General features: G+C 41.9%; 3 protein-coding genes across 6 annotated transcripts in view; 1 reads left to right on the top strand and 2 right to left on the bottom strand.

Annotated features, from left to right (window-relative positions):
- oplah (5-oxoprolinase, ATP-hydrolysing) overlaps positions 1-138 on the bottom strand; it is a 41,135-nt gene extending 40,997 nt beyond the window's left edge. Inside the window, exon 1 of one of the 3 annotated variants that reach the window (XM_087137697.1) lies at positions 18-138. The gene's annotated coding sequence lies outside the window, so the exon portion shown is untranslated. The remainder of the gene's footprint in view (positions 1-17) is intronic. The other 2 variants (XM_087137695.1, XM_087137696.1) reach the window with 2 other exon arrangements.
- Positions 139-366: 228 nt separating this feature from the next.
- Positions 367-4,722, top strand: exosc4 (exosome component 4). The gene is made up of 3 exons (XM_022247693.2): positions 367-581; positions 1,290-1,496; positions 2,804-4,722. Exons 1-3 carry the CDS (start codon positions 411-413, stop codon positions 3,164-3,166), a joined length of 741 nt encoding a protein of 246 aa, XP_022103385.2. The 5' UTR covers positions 367-410; the 3' UTR covers positions 3,167-4,722.
- A 1,185-nt stretch (positions 4,723-5,907) lies between these two features.
- lsm14a (LSM14A mRNA processing body assembly factor) lies at positions 5,908-20,237 on the bottom strand. Of its 2 annotated transcripts, none has more exons than XM_022247691.2 (8): positions 19,986-20,237; positions 16,187-16,368; positions 14,524-14,701; positions 13,391-13,780; positions 12,682-12,828; positions 11,476-11,623; positions 10,690-10,927; positions 5,908-10,216 (listed from the first exon to the last, which is right to left on the bottom strand). In XM_022247691.2, the coding sequence occupies exons 1-8, from the start codon at positions 20,104-20,106 to the stop codon at positions 10,172-10,174; spliced, it is 1,449 nt and encodes a 482-aa protein (XP_022103383.1). In that variant the 5' UTR covers positions 20,107-20,237; the 3' UTR covers positions 5,908-10,171. The 2 variants fall into 2 exon arrangements, with proteins under 2 accessions (XP_022103383.1, XP_022103384.1); XM_022247692.2 differs by having other exon boundaries at positions 16,190-16,368; positions 19,986-20,236.
- Between the last annotated feature and the right edge of the window lie 835 nt (positions 20,238-21,072).

The raw sequence follows: 21,072 nt of genomic DNA, 5'->3' as shown, positions 1-21,072 counted from the left end.
TACACTGTTAGGCCTACCTCTACTCAGTGCACTTGACGTTTTCGCACTGCAGCTGGCTCCAGCGGCAGCGAAAGCCGGTCTCTGCGCTAGCGCTATAAACCACGTACCTGGACCGTGCACAAACACCATGGCTACGGCTGGAAGTAACATGCGCGCCGACGGAAGCCGGTGACTAGCGGCTTCATCTGTTCCCGTTGCATGTGTTATTCCTCAGCCGTAGCCAAATAATTCGGACACGGCCTAGCACTTCCCACACATGAAAGACTGGCACCGAAGAAAAGGTTTCATCAGTTTATTACATTGGGTTTTACGAAGTCAAAGTACCAACTTGGTTCTAATCCTTTTCTCGTGAACGAGACATGTAATGGCAAACCGGCAAGGGTACCAGACTATAATGTAGGCTCTCGAAAATGGCAGGAATAGAACTTCTTTCCGATCAAGGGTTTCGCGTTGATGGACGACGGCCGCATGAGCTTCGTAAAATCCAGTGCCGGATGGGCGTATTCAGGCAAGCGGACGGGTCAGCCTACATTGAACAGGGAAACACCAGGGCACTTGCAACGGTTTACGGACCACACGAGGTGAAACGTGGCGTTATCTTACATGTACATGCAGAAGATATCTATTTGCGACACTTGCTACACAGAGGGCGTCCTTTTACTTTTGTGGGACAAACCCCTTGGATGGGCTAATGCCTTTCACAACTTTCACAGTGTTGTTAAGTAGGCCTACTGACATTCCTTGTTAAATTTTCAATGCATGTACATTGTAGACATGGTAGATGCACATTCCATGTGTTCAGTGAAATTTTTTTCAGTTTTTATCGGCACAGAAACAGTGAAGCTTTGTTCTTCAGGGTACTAGTACTAGTAGTACTACCGGGTAGGCCTATAATGCCTATGGGCCTACTTACCTGTGAAATGTTTGCCATCCTAAATCTCTATCTGGCTCCGTGCTTACATTTTCAAATTTGATTTTCCATGTTCGGAGATGCAGTTCAGAACCAGAAGTTGCATTAGTGAAATTTCAGACTTTATTTCTCTTGGCCTTAAAAATAATTCAGAGCCAAGAACCGGTAAAAGACAGTTAAATACCCTGCAGTATGTAAGGATATGATTTGTATATTGGAAGGTGGGTCAGTAATAGAATTTAATATTTGTGGTTCAGTCTTTATAGATGAATATAAACAAATATGACTGGTTCAAGGCAAAAAATACTTTTAAATTTTGTCCAATGCATAATGGACCTAAACAGGTTTCAAATGAGTTGACTTTTCCTCAATGCACCAGGCTACAGGTGGCCGTGTGAAGGCCCAGTATGACCGTGTGACTGTCAACTGCCAGTACAGCATGGCTACTTTCAGCACGGGCGAGCGCAAGAAGAGGCCCATGGGTGACCGCAAGTCCCAAGAAATGTCCCAGAACTTGCAGAGGACGTTTGAGGCGGCCATCATGACCCAGCTCTACCCCCGCTCACAGATTGACATTTATGTGCAGGTTAGGATTGCCGTTATGCTCAGTACGTCACCTCTCCCATGGACTGTTATCTGGGCACATAAGAAGTAATATTGTGCATGCCACAGTGAATTATTGAGCCTGTCACTTAAAAAGACGAACAACAAAAGTTTGGTAGTCAAGGAATTACTCATATACGTCAGATGCAGTGAAGAGGGGCTCAGTCTAAACTGAGGATGTTGATCAGTCAGTGGGATAGTGTGACATCAACCCATCGAGGCCTTGTCCGAATCCTGTGGCTGCCTTTCCATTTACGTTTTAAGATCCATTCCATATCAGCACCTGTTTGCCGTGATTCACTGCTGTAGCATTTCAGTGAATGCCCTTTGCAACCCTGGCATACAGACACAAGGTGCACGGAAAAAAAAAACCCTGTCTGAACAGGTGTCTTGACAGTCCTTAACCACTTCATGCCGGGACATTTTTCAACGTTGATGATGCTGGGCCGGCATGACTATCATTTTTTTCGTTTTCAAAATCCTTCAAAAATTCATCATTCCATTTAACAGTCGTTTATAGCCGCACGGAGTAATCTTTAGGCACTACTCTAAGTTGACAGGTGACCTTCATTGACGCCGGAATATTTCAGCCAGGCCTGCAGCCTTGTAAACAGAGCCCAGATTGTGCGGTGTTATACAACTGTCTTTTGTTCATGAACCTGGCTCAGTGCACTGCTGACCTCTTTTCAATAGGGGCCAGATTAGCATGCAGCGGTGCTGTGTGGCTCATCGCTGCGGTGGTGGAGAGCTTTTGTCCCCGGTGGTAATCCGCTTGCTCTAAATGCCCCAAACCCTGGTATACGGTTTCAAAATAACGCTGGATTATCACCACTTTTGAGAGTGAAAAATGCCGGTAATGCCCAGCAGCCTGGTCTTTTGTTCGTTCGGAGTACGGTCTTTTGTTACAGGGCCCTGTTTCCTTTGTCAGAGGTCGGAGACCCCGCCCACACATATCAACCATACGGCTCCGATTTCGGAGTCCCCGGCTGGTAGTGGTTAATCATCCAACAGGTGAGGGATTGAGGACTGTCAGGGTTTTCTTGTCCACTTCTGATATGAAATCTCTCTCTAAAATGGCTTTATGTGAGGCCAGGTAAACTATAATGTGGGCACGTGAAACCATTGTACATTTAATAAGACCCTCATAATAGCTGGAGCACCACACCACTGTTGTATAAAATAGACCTTGTTTGTCTGAAACAAAAACCCTTTGCTTTTATATCTCTGATGGGAGAGAGTGCAACTGTGGGTCAGAGATTTGTTGAACTTTGTTTCTGATTTTTGCCACAGATTTTGCAGGCAGACGGTGGGAACTATTGCGCCTGTGTCAATGCTGCCACGCTAGCCATCATCGATGCCGGCATTCCCATGAGAGACTACCTGTGTGCCTGCTCAGCAGGCTTTGTCAGTGACACCCCTCTTGTGGACATCAGCTACCTAGAGGAGTCACTGGGCGGCCCGGAGATGGTCGTGGCTCTCTTGCCCAAGTCGGAACAGATTGCGCTGTTCCAGCTAAACTCTCGCCTGCATGCGGACCACTTGTCCAAAGTGCTGGACATGGCCACCAAAGGCTGCAAGGATGTCTACACGGTGCTGGACGGGGCAGTCCGGGACCACGTCAGTGAAGTCACAGACAGCATGGCTCAGAGCTGAAGATGCACAACCATCATGGGAAAAAAACGCTTTCTAAACTATCACCGAGGGATATTTCACATAGAAATGAAAGGAGAGTAGTTTGTATGGTACCAACCACTGTTATCCTGCTTTGATGGAATAATGGACAGTGCATGAACAGGCCATCGTAGCTTCCGACTTTGCCATGAAGTGTGAAGAAGACAAGGCAAACTCACATACATGTGCCAGAACTGTGAAAAGATGATAGTTGCTTTCCCCCTCAAGAGATCCACATATGTGACCCGCTCTGCAAAAAAGGGTATTCAAGGACGCTGTGTTATTTCACGCTAAGGGCTTTTTAATGTGGACAGGGTGATTTTTTACTTCTTGGTTTATTGGCTTCTATTAGATCAATACTTAATACTTAATTAAGGGGTTTTATCTCTGAAAGCAATTCTGTTAGCGTGAATGATATGATCAAAAATCAATATATCTCCAGATTGCAAAATGCCATAGGGTTCAAACCAACACCAAATTAAAGCTTATAATGCTACCAATTCAAATGGGTATGTAACTCATTTTGAAAAAATTTCCCATAATGCCCATTTTTGTGGAGCTGGTCACATATCTTATTCTCAGACTCCAAGAACAATCAGCTATGCATTGAAAGAGCGACTTTAGTCTGAATAATTCTAGAGGAAGAATCTGACAAGTATGCATTCCTGGGTTGTTTTGGATCGATCCTTTGTGAAACCAATATAAAAGGCTTTATACCACTGAGGAAATTTTAACGAAAGGAGTAAATTCTAATATCCTTTATCATGACGTTATCATAGAGAGGCCATTCTTTGCACAAATTATTCCAACAATTCGGCACTTATACATGTATTTTCATAGTTCCAAAAGATACGTTTATGTGGGTCACAATTTATCTGCATAACTTGATAAAGATCGATTCTTCTCTTTGAAAAGTTCGTGGTAGCATGTTACATTGTACCTTTGTAATGGGCCCAAGTGTACTTGCATGTTTACAGTTATATCCAGGTAACTTTTTAAGTGGGTTTGCTGTGAAGGGTCAATGCAATGCAATGTGTAAAATATATTCCTTTAAAATGCACTTTAAAAAACCATCGCTGCTTTCCTTCCACTGTTGCTCCCTTGCATGTAATTTCCATATTTTTCATCTCAATGTGTGCAAACCTGAAGCATCTTCACACCGGCTCCATGCACACAGCAGTAGTGGCATTCAAGTCTTGTAAGTAGGCGCATATGGCCCAGTGGTTTGGGTTTGTAGCTTCCGATTGTCGGGTTGGGGGTTGAATCCAGCTTGTGATCTTGGATCAAGTCACTTTACCCCTACGTGCCTCTCTTCACCCAGGATTAATGGGTACCTGTGAGGGCAGACATGGTTGTGATGTTTAGCTGTTTGTGCTTTATATGGCAGCTTTGGGCTAGTATGCTCCTCGGGGAGCTGAGACGGTTTCAGGAATGTTCAGATGTTGAGCCCAGTGTACAGGGAAAATTGTAATATATGTCAGCATCTGTGAATTACAGATACTGTGGGCCTTATAAATGCTTGGATGGGGTAGTTGGAATAGTCTATTCCACTGCGGTGTCGATTTTAGTTGTGGTTATGTTTTAGGTCCGAGACCAGTCATTCAGGCTTGTTTGAACTACATGTAAAAGGATAGAGAGAATAGTGTCAGCTTCAGATTTTGGAAACAAAATGGCTGTTCATTATGTGTAGTGTGCCGCTATTGTATGCCAACCGTCTGTGTGCACTTGTGCACACACCTGCCAGTTTGTTTCCAGCAACGCTCACATTCGTGTCACAACTCTCTATATACTCATCTCTCCAACTAGTAGCGGGAACAAAATGTGAAATGCAAGTGGTAATTAGTCCAGAGGCTCTCGCTTGGAACACTTAAAAAATGGTGCCCGGAACAAACAACGCTTGACACAGACCTACATCACATACGGAGGGCATTGTTTGGGCCGAAAATTTCTACTTTTGAAAGAGTGAAGATATACAATGGGAAACTTTGAATATACAGCCAAATGCCCCAAATACTGACCCATTAGTCATTGGAATGGTATTTGCGTGTTTCTATGGAGCGATTTTGCAACCACATACATGTACCTTGCACAACCGCCAAGTTCTGGCACACAGTCTGCCTCTGCACATTTTTTGGACATTGTGAATGTACAAAACGGATGGGAGATCAGGGTATTTGATCGTCAGCCGGGGGCAAGTCGAGGTGCGCGTCATGTTTTAATCCATCAGCTGTACCTGTGTTTACAGATTTCCACACATCCTTTGGTGCCAAGTCATCAAGGACTATCTGCAAGGACCAAACCCAACTTTGCTTAGCTGTATTTATCTGTTGTCTTTTAATGAGGGTTAGCTACAATCAAGACACAACACTGCTTTCCGTGGAGGCCCTCAGATTTACAACACGAGTCGAAGGCATACAAGGGTACTTCAGGCAGTCGTTAAGTGATCCACATCTGTAGAAGGGAAACTCTGAGAAGTTATAGTTTATAGGTGGAAGACATCAGGAGAATATTCAGGGTAAAACCCACGGAATCAGGTAGGAATTGAAAACCCAATTGCTACACGTGGACCAAGCCAAATATTGAATCCGGGCTGCACAGGTGAAAGAAAAACTACTACGCCAACCTGAGTCTCCTAAATGTGTAGCCCACATGTAACCTGTACGACAGATTCTGGGCATCTTGAAGTACTTAATATTAGAAGAATCCACAAAATGAAAAAGGAATTTCTTTAACATGCTCGTTTATTTTTTTCTAAATTAACTTTTATTCAAGAGTTCCAATAAATTTCTTTGAAGACAAAAATCAGTGAATTATTTTTATGCAATAACTTCTCAGCGAGACGGTTTGGGCTTTTATTGCAAAACGGGAACATGGTCGCTGTGCTCATTTTATTTCACAACTAGGACTTTCCACAAAACCTTAGCTGTGCCAGTGAGTTGGTATATTGCCAAACAACTGTTTTCACCACATATTGATCTTTCACTGAACAACTTCACAAAAATTCAGCGCCACATCTAATTAGGACGCAATCCAGTAATGGGTGTTTCAGTGCAAATTCACGTACTAAGGTTTTGTGAACATGTATAGGGAACTCATCTATTCCTCCATGTACACCCGTAACACTTGAATTACAAACAGTATTAACCTGCATGAAACTCTAAGTCGATCATTTAAAACCACTCGCATTTTCAGTACACTTGAACCAGTCGGGCTAAAACAGACCTTGTGTCTTGCTGGGACCTCTTGGAAGATGGCCAATCATACAGGTATGCTACTCTACCTAACACCCTGCTTTCCTTTAGGATGTCTAAAAGACTTCTTTAACTGTATCTTCCAATTAAGCCTTTCTGCAAGGAACATACAAATTAAAATAAAGGTTTTACTGGGCGAAAAAAGGAGCCACTTGACTCAGTGGCGGTATAAACACTCCCCTCTTCAACACCAGAGTCAAACTTCAGTCCTGCACAGGGCTGTGTCCCATGCTATGAATTGAAGGATGATTTGCACCAACGGCATATCGTATTCTGCATATTTACCTTGGTACATGTAGGATTCTTGAGTGAAGATTCCAGACCTTTAAAAATGTTCTGACTTTAAATGACCACTCCGAAGGCTCTTTCCATGCAGTTACATGTAACTTGCATAAGCAACTCACTCAGACTATTGTAGAGATGTTACAGAGACTTTTCTGAATGCTTTTCAGCCCTGAAAATCGGGAGACATTTCAGAACAGAACTCGGACTCCTGTATGAAACTGGAACTTCATCTGAAAAATGTAGGACACCATGGAGCCTGTACGACACACCTGTACAATCCCTCTGACATTATGTATGACTCGGTTCACATTTCTCTAGTAATTCAACAACCAACAAAACCCCTAAAGGCCCCAAATAAATACATATTACTTGAGACCAACAGTACTGTACATGCATGTATGTGTACCATGAGAAAAAGCTTCCTTTCTCATCCATCCAATCATCTTCACATCCAAATTTTCAGTGACTTCATTCACTCTGTGAGAACAGGTCACAAACTGTCTGGGATACGCTTGAATATTCAAACCAGGTTAGGTAATGCATAGAGGTTAGGGTCAGAGGTCCTAGTCAGAATATTGAATGAAAGACGACATAGTGTTTTTATATGATCCGAGAAAAAACGTACTGCACCTTGTGGGCATGCCCTTTTCGTATGTATGATAGATTAACGCGACACTGTTTCACATCCATGAAATTACTGTGTGAATGTAGAGTTTCCATGGATGCTGAAGGCAATATACACAGTACGACTCACTTGCCAATCACAACTTTGAACCATCTGCTCTATGTATGAAAATGCAGGTTTTATAAGTTAGAAGGGCAAAAACTGAGCGCTTCCTACAAACAATTTTTGGAAGAATTGATGAAATTGAGATCAGACACTGCCTTGTCAACACCTTTCACTGTTACTCGCTAATTAAATTTTTTTCAAAACTTTATCTTTTGTTTAAACAAAGAACAAATAATTTACATTTCATCAATTTTTCATTTTGCTTACGTAGGCCAATGGAAAAAGAAAATTGAATCACAGCTGAATGGAGATAAAGAGGGCATGCCATCTCAGTACTTTATACTTGCTGCATTTTTTGTTGGCTCTCAGTTAAATTTATGACATTCCATTTCACACGAAAGCAGGACATTGCTTGTGGTGTAATTTCCACTTTCACACCCATCACACCTTGCGGCATAATTCATGAATACTTTGTGAAAAATTTCCCAATGTCTGTCCCAACAGTTTGAACTTTAAAGCCCCAGAATGTTTTACCGACAGTGAACAAAATTTTCTTTTAAAATTGGCCCAAAGATGCTTACTCCCAAGCAAAGTTCATAGTTCTCTATCAGAGAAAACAAAACAAAACGTTGAGTTCTTTTTTTCCATTTGCACCAAAGTTTTTCAAATAACTAAATTACACACAAAAAAAACACCTTTCACTGACTCAATATTTAAATTTACAGAAATCAAGACCTGAAAAATGCAGTGACTGCCATCAAGTCGATATTATAAAGGTGCACACACAAGTATATTTTGACTTTTTACTTTCACTGTCAGAATTTCTTCAAGAGTTTGTTCTTCTTTGTGGTTAACATAAATTGCGAAAACTGTTTTTTCTCTGACTTTTTTTCTCATCTTAAGAACACATCTTTGTCACACAGGTTGGTAAGATCCCTTGCCTCCAAAAGATAATAGTTTTTGTTTAAAAAGGACTAACACTGTTCAAAGGACTGTCAAATACTCTCCCGCCATTGAAGATATAGTACCTTTCCTTTCAATGTAATTGTGTTGGAATCTTCCTTCACATTAATATAAAGCCTGTAACATGTTTGGTGTAGCTAAATAATATCCAGGAATATGATATGCATGAAAATAAAAGATGGATACATCATTGTATAGTGGCAAAGCAAGTTTAATGTTTACGCCATTTTTCCTTGAATAAAACTTCTACAAAATGGAGTAAACTATTCATTCTGCTTTATTACACGGAAGGCATTTCTCAAGGGGCTTCTTTTTATTGATGACTGTCTGAATTTGAATTAACCTTAATCTCGTAGCTTCAATGCTAAAGGTCAGATCTGGGAACACTACGAAAACCATCCGGTTAATGCGAAGAAGCCTGAACAATATCAACATGTGGTTAATTAGGTCAAACTTATCTGCACAGCTCAGCAAGAATACTCTCCATTGAAACCTGCCACTTTTCCAGCAGAAAATGGGCTAAAATTAGTGGAGTACACTGAGCCGGGTATGTCAGCATTCCTGCTCCGTGCAATTGATATACAAAACCTACTACACAAGAGGAGCAGTCACATGACTATCCATAGTTTTGCGGGGGACAATTGTGCCTGCTTTATCATGTAAGCACAAGTGATGCATGGAATCCTGGTTCAATATTGTGCATACCTTTTGCTGTTGTTGTGTGTTCCGAAAAGTAGCGCAAATGCATGGGGGCTTGTGACATTGTCTATGCATCCTTGACACTTTTTTAGTATATGCTGATCCCAGATCATGAGTAAACTTGCCTGTGACACGCTACAGACTTATGCTATTACCAAGCAAATGCATCAGTGGCTGAGGATGAATGTTACTCCACGGTTTGCACTGTACATGTACATCTTACAAGTCTAGCATGACGGTGAGCCAGATGCTCGTTTCCGTCGATACAGGCTGATCGCGAACGGGCGGTGATCAACTGATTAGGCAAAGCTGGTGTGGTTGGGTCAGCCAAAGTGTTCTAAAAAGTCTGACTGGCTGACCTGACGTTAGCGAAGTAGCCACTGTCCATGTCTGGCTTGACTGACTCTACCCAGACAATGTAACAAACACAGTGGCCGATCAGATCTCAGTGAACTGGAAACCAACTGATCAACTACCAAATGGCACTGACAATTATTTACTCCACGCTTCTTTTTTCATGAAATACGCTAATCTCTTTCAACACCGGTCTTATTTACCTTTGTCCGAAGTTTTCTGCGGAGGAATGTTTATGTATATGGTGATACGCTTTATTTTCAAGCTGTGCCATTCAATTAGTGACCTGTGCAGGTGTTTTTATTAAGTATCTAATTCTCTTCTTTGTTTACTTTCTTAACTTTCTTCTTTTTTTTTTTTACATCCAAATCAATTAATTTATACTTCTACGTAGAAAAGAACATCCCTCATAAGGCATCCAAAAATTAGAGTCGTAACACGAAGTTTTCACTCAAGTCTAACACAGCATGAGGTGGCACATATGCAAGGCCTCATCCAGTATCAAATCTACAGCACCCAGGCAAATTGTACACAACATATGCCGGCCTCCACTGGAGGTCTGGCTTCATAAATACACACTATAAACAATAACCGAGAAAAACAAGAACAAGAGAAAAACAAGTTGCTGATACAGACTTGTGCTCCTGGGCCGCTGATATGCCTCCTTTGGTATTTACTGGCAAAGATTTACTCGGCTTCAGATCCCTATGCTGTGGCCTCCGAAGGTTTTTCTGTCTTCCCTGTCGAGGTCTGAAATTAAAGGGCAATAAATAGTTTGTCACGTTAAACCAAATACAGAATACTGGCAACTGAGACCCGATATTGGGACCCGATCTTTTTTCCAAACACATCGTCACATCTCGGCCATTCTTGGAAAAGATCATAGAATCCTTTACAATAGCAAGGGCTGCTAAATGGGCACATAAAGGAAAATCTGTGGCATACATCTATGTTAAGTCTGGTCATGGAGACTAGTCTGGTCATGGAGACTATGACAAGTGTAACATGGTTCATCCTCAAATCCTTTACAAATCACAAACATTAACAGCTGTCACACAGTACATTTTTACCAACGTGATAATCATCGGTGAGTAGTGTAGTTACAGACACATGCTCAATTTATTAGTTAAACTATTCTTTTCAACCATTTTCTTCAAGGTCAAGCCAATTAAAAAGACATTTAATAACCACAACACAACAGATTCAAGAGGTGCCTAAATTACCTCGTTTTTTGGTTGGCCATCAATGGAGTAATCGTTCCAGCCCTGCTGCGACTTCCATCCACCCCGGCCTCGGTTGCTCCGATAGGAACGCCCACCGCCACGCCCCTGGCCCCGTCCACCTCGGTAACCCCCACGGTAGTAACCGCCGCGATAGCCACCACGGCCACGGCTGCGGGTGTAGGCAATGCCAAATGTCTCGCAGTTCATCTTGCGTTCTTCCTTCCAGCTGGGGCGTTGCCTGAAAAACAAAAAGTTGATGAATTAGAAAGCCACAGAAAATTATAAACTTCAACCCCTTATCAAAGGGTACTGACAGAAGGTGAGGAATTCTTCACAGACAATGAGTTCTGTACTGATTAACTCTTACGCATATTAGATTTTCCTTTTCCCATACAAATGAGTGAAAAAGAACCCAACCACAAGTGCTTAATCCATATGTTCCCCAATTAAACCTACAAAATTAGACTGGTTATAACTATTGTTTGATTCTGTACCATTGAGTAGTGTAAGGGTGAAGCAACTGTTTTCAGGTTTTGCACATTTGTCACAATTTTTTTTCCATATCAAAGCCAGAATGTCTGATTTCTCAGCACACGCTGTCCACTCAAGTTCTCATTCATTAAAATGCATTTTTGTTCAAGAGTGACACATCCTCTACTTCAAACATATTGAAATATTCCTAGGGTGTTGGAACTTGTGTTCTTCAGATCACAAACTCTGAGCTTAGGTACTGCATCATTATGGTGACAGGAAGTCCTAGGCTACAAGTCCAATGGCTGGACTCACCCCTTGTTGAGCGAGTCGCATGAAATGTTGTCAAAGAAGGACTTGGTCGAATCATAGTAGGCTGTTTCCTCTTCTTCCGGGGCATCGCTTGGCTGCGTTTCGTTTCCAGAGTCTTCAGTCCCCTTTATGGCATCTCCGTTGACTGTTGCTGCAATAAAACAACATGGAAAGCAACACATGGGTCAGTCTCCACTCCATCACCACTGCGTTATAAAAACTGACAGCCAACTCACAAAACACGTAGAAATATAAAGCCTGTTGGGTACGCTCAGGTTTGAATAAGTCTTATGGCAAACTGAGATTTTGGATTTTGAGTTTTGCCTTCAATATTACTGGATTTTTTTTTCAGATGTCATTAACCTTCTATGCTGAAGTCACTCTTTGGGTGAGTTGGTAAACAGCTCAAAGAAGCACCGCTGTGTCGTGTTGTGCACTGCACCAACAGTCCCTCACAGGAATATCAGATTGCACTTTTGTGCTGCCCAACAACTGTGCCTCACTGTTTCATGTGCATAACTGTGCAGTAAACCAAATGCAGCAAAGAGGACTGCACAAAACACCCTGTGTCCTTTTTGTGCTGGCAACCAACTGTAAACACACTTAACCCGTGCATGTTTGTGTTCCACATTGAAAGCACATACAAAACAGTGCCTGTTGGCATTTGTGCATACATGTGTTTCTGCTTTTGTTTTCCACTGTATTTACAGGTCACGCTCGACAGCACTTTCCCTGAACTTCCACTCCTTAATTCAACCCATTTTACAAACACACACAAAAGTAGCACAAGTCTTTTTCGAGGAGGGACAGAAAGTATTCCACATATGAGAAGGGGTCCGTGCTTGGTATCTTCGCACAAGCTGGTTTCAGCAAGTGGGAGCAAATACTGCTTAAAACCATTTTCCCACTGAAGGACATACCACCAAACTTCTCCATTCCTGCAGACAGTGCTAGTGTACGTGTTTGGCTTTGCCTGGCAAATCATTTGGCTAGTGTACAGTTTTGTATCGTCCCTACAGCACTTTAGAGAGTGCAATGGCAAGTGCATGAAAGCAAACACCGGTCTTCTGTGCTAGCCACCGGGCCTTTAGACACAGTACACCAAAACTGCAGCATTTTGGAATGGGGACAAGTTTGCTTTTGCATTGCCACCAAAACAAAAGGAAGAAGTAGACAGAAGACAGCTACTCAGCACCGTCAGGCACTTACTTCCATCTAGCTTTAGTTTCTCTTTGAACTCTTCCTCCATCGACTTCTTGTCAAACTGAGCAGCCGTGAAGTCAAAGTCACTGCCAACTTTCTCCTTGGTAACGGGCGAGCGGGGGCCACGACCTCGACCTCGTCTGCCCTGATATCCTGCAGAAGCGAAACATCCCACATTTTCACGACCAGTTTCAAGTATACAGTTGAGCTTAAAAGAAAGCCAAAAAACCAATATGAAGGTGAAAATGAATCTTCTCATATTTTTTTAATTGTGCAGATCTGGTGCTGAGTTTTGTGCGTCGAGTCAGCACACAAGAGTCCACGCAGCAGTAACAAAGGAATGTTCATGTCATGAGACTCTTCCGCAGATTCTGCATTCTACTCTATGCTAAAATACTCAAACAAGCTGTCTTAAACATGCTTTTCTAAACACGTGACCCACATATAATAAAAATCTAGAAAATAATGCATTATTCATGTTGTAGAGCCCATGTAAAAAGTCGTCAATTTGAGTTTTGATTCTAGAAATTTCCTCTTCAACCCCGTGGGAGAGGGTGTACTGTCCCGAACAGATTGCATTGCTTGGCGGTGCAACCTCTTTTTTCTTTTTTACATTTTCCGGCTCATGCCTGCTGCTGACTGTACAGAGCAACACAGAATCTTTACGCCTACTACGCTATGCTGTGGTTAAGGTTAAGGAGGTAATGTTATCTACCCTGCCAGTTTTGTCTGGAACCCTGCTGTGAGCCACGGCCACCCTTGTCCCGGTCACCTCTGTCCCCTCTCTCCTGCCGCTCCCCTCTCTCTCTGCTGTCCTTTTCGGCCTTGCTGGCCTCCGCCTTCTTGTCCCGGCTCTCCTGTCTCTGAATGTCTTTGCGCTGGGCTGTCTTCTCCTCCCGGGAGCCTCGGCGGCGGGCTTGCTGCTGCTGGGGTGTCCGCTGGGGGAGACCCTGCTCCTCTTTGCCAGACTTCTGGGGCTGGGGCTTGTCGGTGGCAATCTTGGCTGAGGATTGGGTCCCTTTCTGGGGGCTGATGGGCCCAGAGGCCTGCACACCTTGCTCCATTGTTGGGGAGCGGCGTGTCATGGCTGGTGGTGTTACACGACCTGAAGAATCACAATTATAACAAAAAGAAAAGAAAACAATGCCAATGAAAGGAAGATTTACATCACTTTACCTATCAAAAGATTATCCTGACTCCTTGGAGTGTGTTACTGACCTCCACTGTAGTTATATTTTGAATACAGTGGAATACTGCTATCACTGGGTCCACACAAGATGTTCGGTATAGCGATTGTTTGGTATAGCAGGGCTGCACACACCTATTCTGAGTTCTGATCTACATTCAATGTGTGCCGATGCCGTCAAATGCTGGGTATGTTTGGGTCAACACACGCCAAAAAAATTAACAATAAATGCCAAAAATGGTCATTTTGTCGAATGTATGATCCTCTCCTTTTGCAAAATGAAATCAAGTTTCCTTGTGCCATCATTTAAATTAATTATGTGTGACACGTAGCACCATTACACCAGGCCTTGATATGAAGGACGGCCATGATGGCCAGGCTGTCGTTGCCCTTCCCACTGGCTAAGGTGCCCCACAAAAAATCTCCGTCATCATGGCCAGTTTTGCCTTGCACTATATTTACCTTGGCTGTCGTGCCCTTTTTACATAAACATCCATAAACCTTTTAAAAACACAAAAATCCTAAGTTTCAGATGTTTGCAAACCCACTGAAAGTGTATTTCGATGTCATGCCACCCAAATCGGCTGTCTTAAAGTCTTGCAGAATTGATGCAGAGACAGTGACAGACGTTGCATACCAATTCAGAAGATGCGCCACCTTACCTAATCCTGGCGGGGGGTGACTTGTCTGCCCCCCAAACTGTCCTGTCATGATTCCACCTCCCACGTGGCCAAACTGATTGTAGGGCATGGCACCATAGGAGCCAAACTGTCCCTGGGTGTTGCCGAATGGAGGGCCTTGTTGGAACCCTGAGGTAGTACTACGGACGGCGCCCGAATGCTGGGGAGACAAAGACGGCACAACTGTGGTAACATTGAGCTTCTCCAATGGGGCCATTGCATACATTCTCACTAAAACCTGGACTTACAGGGCACCGTCTGTGTGATAAGTTTTCTTAGAAACATGTTTCGTACTCTTTCTCAATGTATGAAAACTCCAACTTCTTTTGTGGTTGAGAGAATTGAAAAGAGCACTTTTTTAACAATTTGTTCAAATTGTTCAAACTTTTCTGGACACCTGCGGTGCTACTGTTGCCATGCCAATCACTGTTAAGTTTACATGTTTTTCTGTTCACATCAAGAGCTCATGATGTGGTTAGTGAAAAAAATATCTGAGAATGATGCGTTCGTCGGCATATACGCTTGAACAACTCACTAAGAAAAGGAATATAAGACAGCCAAACATTAGAACAATTCAGGAGTTTTTTTGTTCACAAATGAACTCAATAACATGGTTTTCTCCCTTGGATGTTATTGGATTTTTGCTCATCACTGCTGTGAAAATCCACAATGTACACACATCAAAAAAAATCAGAAAGGTGCCAAAATAAAATAAACTAGAAAAGCAGATATTAGAAATAAGGTTAATGGAAACACAAAGGAACATTTTCAAGGCTTGTGGTGAAAAAACTATTGCACAGACCTTTACCAAGATTCAAATGGGATACTATTCAACCAACACCCCTTAAAAGGATGGCAATCAAATACAAACCTAAAAAAAGCACCTGTGTGTTTCAGTTAACTTCACTTTCAACTTTTGTTTCACTCCTTCAAGGGTATTTTACTTCCTTTTTACTTTTTATGCCAATGAGATTTCCATATTCATGAGCGAAACTGTGATCTCATCCTGGAAAGAGAGCCTAAATGTTACATTGGTTTGTACACAAAAAATGTCCTGCATGTTAGTAGATTTTGTTGGACTTTCAATAAGTAAACACCAATCCCTTTCTCAGAAATGTTTTCTATAAGTAAATTCTGTGTTTAAAATTTAAAAAAAAAAGCCTATGCAATGAACTTTGCCTTCCCTGGAGGACATCACAGAAACAGCACCCTCATGTGTCCAGGAAAGCTTGGATAATTTTAAGTGCTTAAAAAGCGCACTTTTCAGTACATTTAACTCAATAGTAATGTGAAAGAGTTTTATACATTGCAGAAAAGTACAAGTTACAGAAAAATTGTCCTGGAAAAATTCATTGTGGCTACACTTTAAACTTCCTTACAGCACCAAAGTCAAATTTTGTGAAGCACTCTGGGGCTAAACATGTCTTTACATGAATGTATAACATAAGCTTGTAAATAGTAGTTGTTACAAATAGTAAGTTCAGTGAATTTGATATGGTGGGGGGAGGGTGTTAAACCTTGTTTTGTCCCATTTAACCATGGTGTAATTTTGTAAAATTGATATTCCATTACATCATATTCCACCCTGGCATCTCTAAGACTCTAAGAGAGGTGCTAAGTTGAAAGCCAAAGAGCTTCAACTTACTACCTGTAGAACAGCAGGATCCTGGGCAATGTTGCTGCCAGCCGATTCAGCAGCTTCTTTTGGTAGTCCACAGACGTGGAGGTCTTTGATATCCCCCGCCTTGAATATGATGAGGCTGTACACTTCATTGCCAGGGGGAACATGCCGAGTTGTTTCTCGATTCTCTGTGCCAAAAGATCTCACTGAGAAGAGGAAATAAACGGCACAGAATCAAAAGCGTGCTTGGCATTCAGGTGATGCCTCTCAGAATGACCGGGCTACATCCCAAAACATAAACGTACTAATGGCGTGTCTACATGATACGACATGCTCGCTGGTCTAAAATGGTTGTTCAACTCATATACATTTAACAATGTGTTGCTGTACTCTTGTTTAAATTACCATCTCCTCCACTTCACCCTTTGTAAATACATGTACTACCATAATTGTGGTATTTTTTGGGGTGGCGGATTTATGACTGTGCACACGTGCATTGTACCTTTGACAATTTATAAAATGTTAGTTTCAATGGAAAGAGATCCACACGGAAGGGGAAAACATTGAAATTGTTGCTGTTTACCATTACTGCAATTTAAAATGTCTGCGCTTACAGAAGAATGGCTAGAAGTGCTTTCTAGTTTGAAACTCCCACACTTATTGGTGGATTTTCTGTAAACGTACGAGAACAATTTCACACATTGTGCATATCGTACATATGTTACCTCTAACCCTCCTCAATCCTCCAAAATCCTCCCGGCGGTTTTGGAGGATTTTGGGTGAATGGCAATAAGTGCAAAGCTGATTGCAAAGGATGCCATGAGTGAAGGTCGTGGGTTAGACCTTGTGTTGTTCTTGCTCAGTCATGCATGACTTCAGCCCAATATTTCTCTTGACTCAACCGCACTGCTCAAGAATGCCGTTGGCACTACCTCAACATAACGAGAGGAATTCCCGGGGGATTTTGAAGGATTGAAGCAGTAGGCACACCTCCAAATAACATTTTCCAAGAAGGTTTGCGGGTACACCATGTAAAAGAATTCTCTTTTGGGAAGAGGTGTGGTTCTGAGAAGAACCGGTGAGTGTTCTTCTCAGAACCACACCTCTTCCCAAAAGAGAATTCTTTTACATGGTGTACCCGCAAACCTGCATCCTATGTACTTCCGCCATGCAAAGCTTCAAATCTTACTTATTTTCCAAGAACTTTTGAAGGATATTGGAGGATTGAGGCTGGTTCCTAGTAAAAAGGCCTAGGGGTTACTGTCGAACACTGCCAACTGTTTTCAGAAGCAGATTCAAATGATTCAGAACTAGTAAAACTCTTAGGCCCAGCCATTTATGCAATTCCAGTCTCATTTTAGAGTTGTCAATCATGATTGACAATTTATTAACCCCAACAATCCTCAGTCCTTAAAAATCCTCTGGGCGGTTTTGTAGGATTTTGGAGGACTGAGGCTGCACAACAAAATTGCATTGCAATTGCGAAGGATGCACTGTCTCAACGTTGTGGGTTAGACCTCGTGTTACGTTCAACCTTGCATAAATTCATGCCTACATGTACATGTGAAATCCTCCATACTGCAGCTGCAGGATGGCCGATGGAGGATTTTGAAAGATTGAGGATGTATCCTAGCCAAAAGGGCCTGGGTGGTTAGGGTTAAGAATGTAGAGATGAGCTGGTGAATTTCTTAATTCACTTAATGCCACTGGATTTGTGCTTATGACAAGGATTGGGTCAATTTAGAAAAAAAAATTCAGATGGAAAAGGTTCTCGCAACGTCAGACTAAAAGCTTACATGCACAAAATAAATGTTGTACCTGCACAAAAAAGTGGACTCACATGTCATACGCATCATGCTCATAGCCCAGCCGAACTAGTAACACGTTTAATTGTCTCACAATAGGTGTATTCCTACTAATTTTTAAAACAAAGGCCTATTTCCTGGCTGCGGCACAGTTTTAATTAAGGAGATTTCACATACATGTATGGTAACTTTCACCCAGCCACAATATCGCAAGGTTGACCCTCCCGTTCTGCTACATGTAGCCATGCACAGCGTGCAATGATTGCCTTGTGGGGTAATTCCAATTACTCAATAGCGACAAACCTGGTCTTTCTTCCGGTCATTTTCATTTTCCTAAAATTGTATGTGGTCCAGAATAATGTTGACAGACCTCCGACAACCAAACCAGTGAATTTTGGCTCATTTTCACATCTTTTAAATCTTGAGATTGACAGCTCTTCCATGTTACCGCCCTCCAAGCTTCGTGCTTGTACTGCCCATTTATTTAGAGCATGCAATTGCCTGTGAGTTTTCAACAAGATGTGTCGAAGACGTGCGCATACGAAGGGTCTTGCATACCATGGGTGTCGCGCTGTAGCTTAACTTAACTTCATTGATTTCGTTTTATACTGACTCACATACACAACAGGGGGTGGCTGTGCTTTTGATGGTAACCAGCACAGGATGGAAAGTGAATGTGTGCACTCTACCTCGTTTTAAACTTTGTTTCTTGATGAAGATTGTTCATCTTCATAGTTCACAACATGATTAACTGTTTTGGGGTACACATTTAGGAACGTTCAATGTTAATTTCTTCTGGGCAAAAGGGATAAAATTGTAGAGTGGAAACAGATTCAAGCTCAGTTCACTTAACCAGGAAAATAGAATTCGGCCAACCAGGCTAGAATAAAAAAAATTATTTAAATGTCAGTCTTTTGTTAGTATTTACTGTGCAAAGGCTCCAGAAGCTTGCTTCGTGATCTTTCACTTTCAGGCTCTGCTGGCCTTAATTCGGGTAACTGATCTGGGTACTATGATGAAAACTTCAGCAATGGAAACCACTAAAATCTTTTTTCAAGCTCCATATTTTTGTTAGCAAATATCGACTGAGTACATAGACGTCACTTATCAGTATTCTAAACAATTTAATCTACTTCTCTTTTGTATTTAGTCTAGGCAATTAAACTTTATGCTCTGTTGACATTTTCAAAAATACTTACTGGAAAAGCAATTTTTTGCACACACATGCACACAGGCCTAGGCCTAACTGCAAAGAGAAAAAAGGCTTGTGTGACGAATAATAAGCCTATCAACGGTAACGATAAGTTTCAAATTCAACAGATTCAAGAAAGTTGAATGCAGGAATATTTGTGTAGGCCTACATGTATTCACGCGATCAGACACCCAGGAACTTCTGTACATTATTGAATAGCACGAAAGGTAAATTTGCCCCTTTGCCGTGTGTTATAAGTCCATGAGGACGTCACGCCTACCACAAGAATGGTGCGAATAGGGTACTCCATGCCTAACTACTGGGTGACAATCAATTTCACTGCATGGAACGTACATGTGGAACCAGGCACTCAGGGTAGGCCTATTTGAAGTACATGTATTTCAGTGTATTTGGTATTGTTGAAATATTGTCAACATGCCCAACATCCCCAATGGGAAAGATGGATAAAGACTGAAAACCAAGACCAAGCTCTAAACAGTCTCATATAGAGCCACACAATGCTCTCAATATTTTCCCATGTATTACTGTTATAGCGAATGCATGTATGCCTATAGCATAGGCCTACAAACAAAACAGACATGACAGACTAGGCCTGGGCTTAATTCACTGCGTGCGTGTGAAAGTTTTGGGAACGATTATCCAATGTTAAACACTGCTCCTAACAGCAAAGAAAAAAATCACAAACACAGCCTTTCACACGTTATCAGTACCTCTTTTGAAGAGTCCAGTGACCGACAAAAAAGTGACTTTTTATTTCTAGAATAGGGCCGTACTCAAATCGCCTAAACAAAAAAATATTTCTCACCATTCGATAAGGTTATTGTGGATTCCTCTGGACTGATGCTATACAAACAGCCCTCATATCGAATTTTAGCTTGCGATATGAGGCTGATTTTACTTCCTAAATACGGCCCACTCTCCGACATGATGATGCTTGAGTTTTAGATACTCGCAGGTGCAGATGATGCTGGATTTTCAACTGCAAAATCGTCAGCTCCAAAATGCGTTCAGCAGCATCGAAAATGGCGCAGTTAGCGCTTGGCATTGTGGGAGCTTGAGAAATAAAGAAGGTTTTATAAACCACGGCCTCCTTTTGACTGTGGCTCCGAAATCCAAACCACACATCTTAACGTTCAACAAGACACCAGACATGTGTTCTCTTGTCATATATTACATGAAACAGACAATAGATAATGTGGTGTCTAAGAAGGCCCTTAGGACTTTTCGTGTGGCCACACATTTTTTCCTAGGCACTGGGAACAATGCCTACCGCGCATATTGGATGATTGAATTCGCTCCCACTATTTTTTTTTCATGTCCACGTCCTTTCTCGGTTAAAGATAAAGCTTTCCATTCTCCTAATATTCTGAAACGCCAGCAAATACTGGATTATTTTCCACTTCAGCAGTGAGGTAAAATTAAAGTGCTTCTGTTTGATTTTAACAATGAAGTATGTAAAATGATTCCATAGAGAAAAATGATGCCAATAACGAAACGAAACCTGAATTTCAGAATTGGCATTAGAAAAGGCGCACGATACTGGTACGCGAGCGCTGCAACAAAATCCTGCAGTATTGCATTTCATGGAACCAACGACAAAATTAATTAATGTGAAGTGTGTGAAAAATCACCTCGGGGGCCGGTTTCGCAATAAAAATGGATCAAAACGAAGAAAATCTATCCGACATATAGAAACAAATTCCAAGAATTGAATACGCTTTCTTGTTTTTGTGAAGAAGGGTAATAAAGTTTGTCTGTTGCCACTGAACGCGGCAGTGTTTTGTGCGCAATGACAATTATTCCGTAAAGAAAAGGAGAAATCAAATATCTTCTGCAAAACTGCGGGACACAGAGAAGAAAACTACCAGAAAGAGCATGAGCAGACGAAATTG

The sequence above is a fragment of the Acanthaster planci genome, linkage group LG06, assembly GCF_054643075.1.
Source record: "Acanthaster planci isolate LZ-2023a linkage group LG06, COTS_SCS, whole genome shotgun sequence".
Classification (NCBI taxonomy): Eukaryota; Metazoa; Echinodermata; class Asteroidea; order Valvatida; family Acanthasteridae; genus Acanthaster; species Acanthaster planci.
Note: the sequence above shows the minus strand (reverse complement) of the source record. Positions and strands in the feature narration are given on the sequence as shown.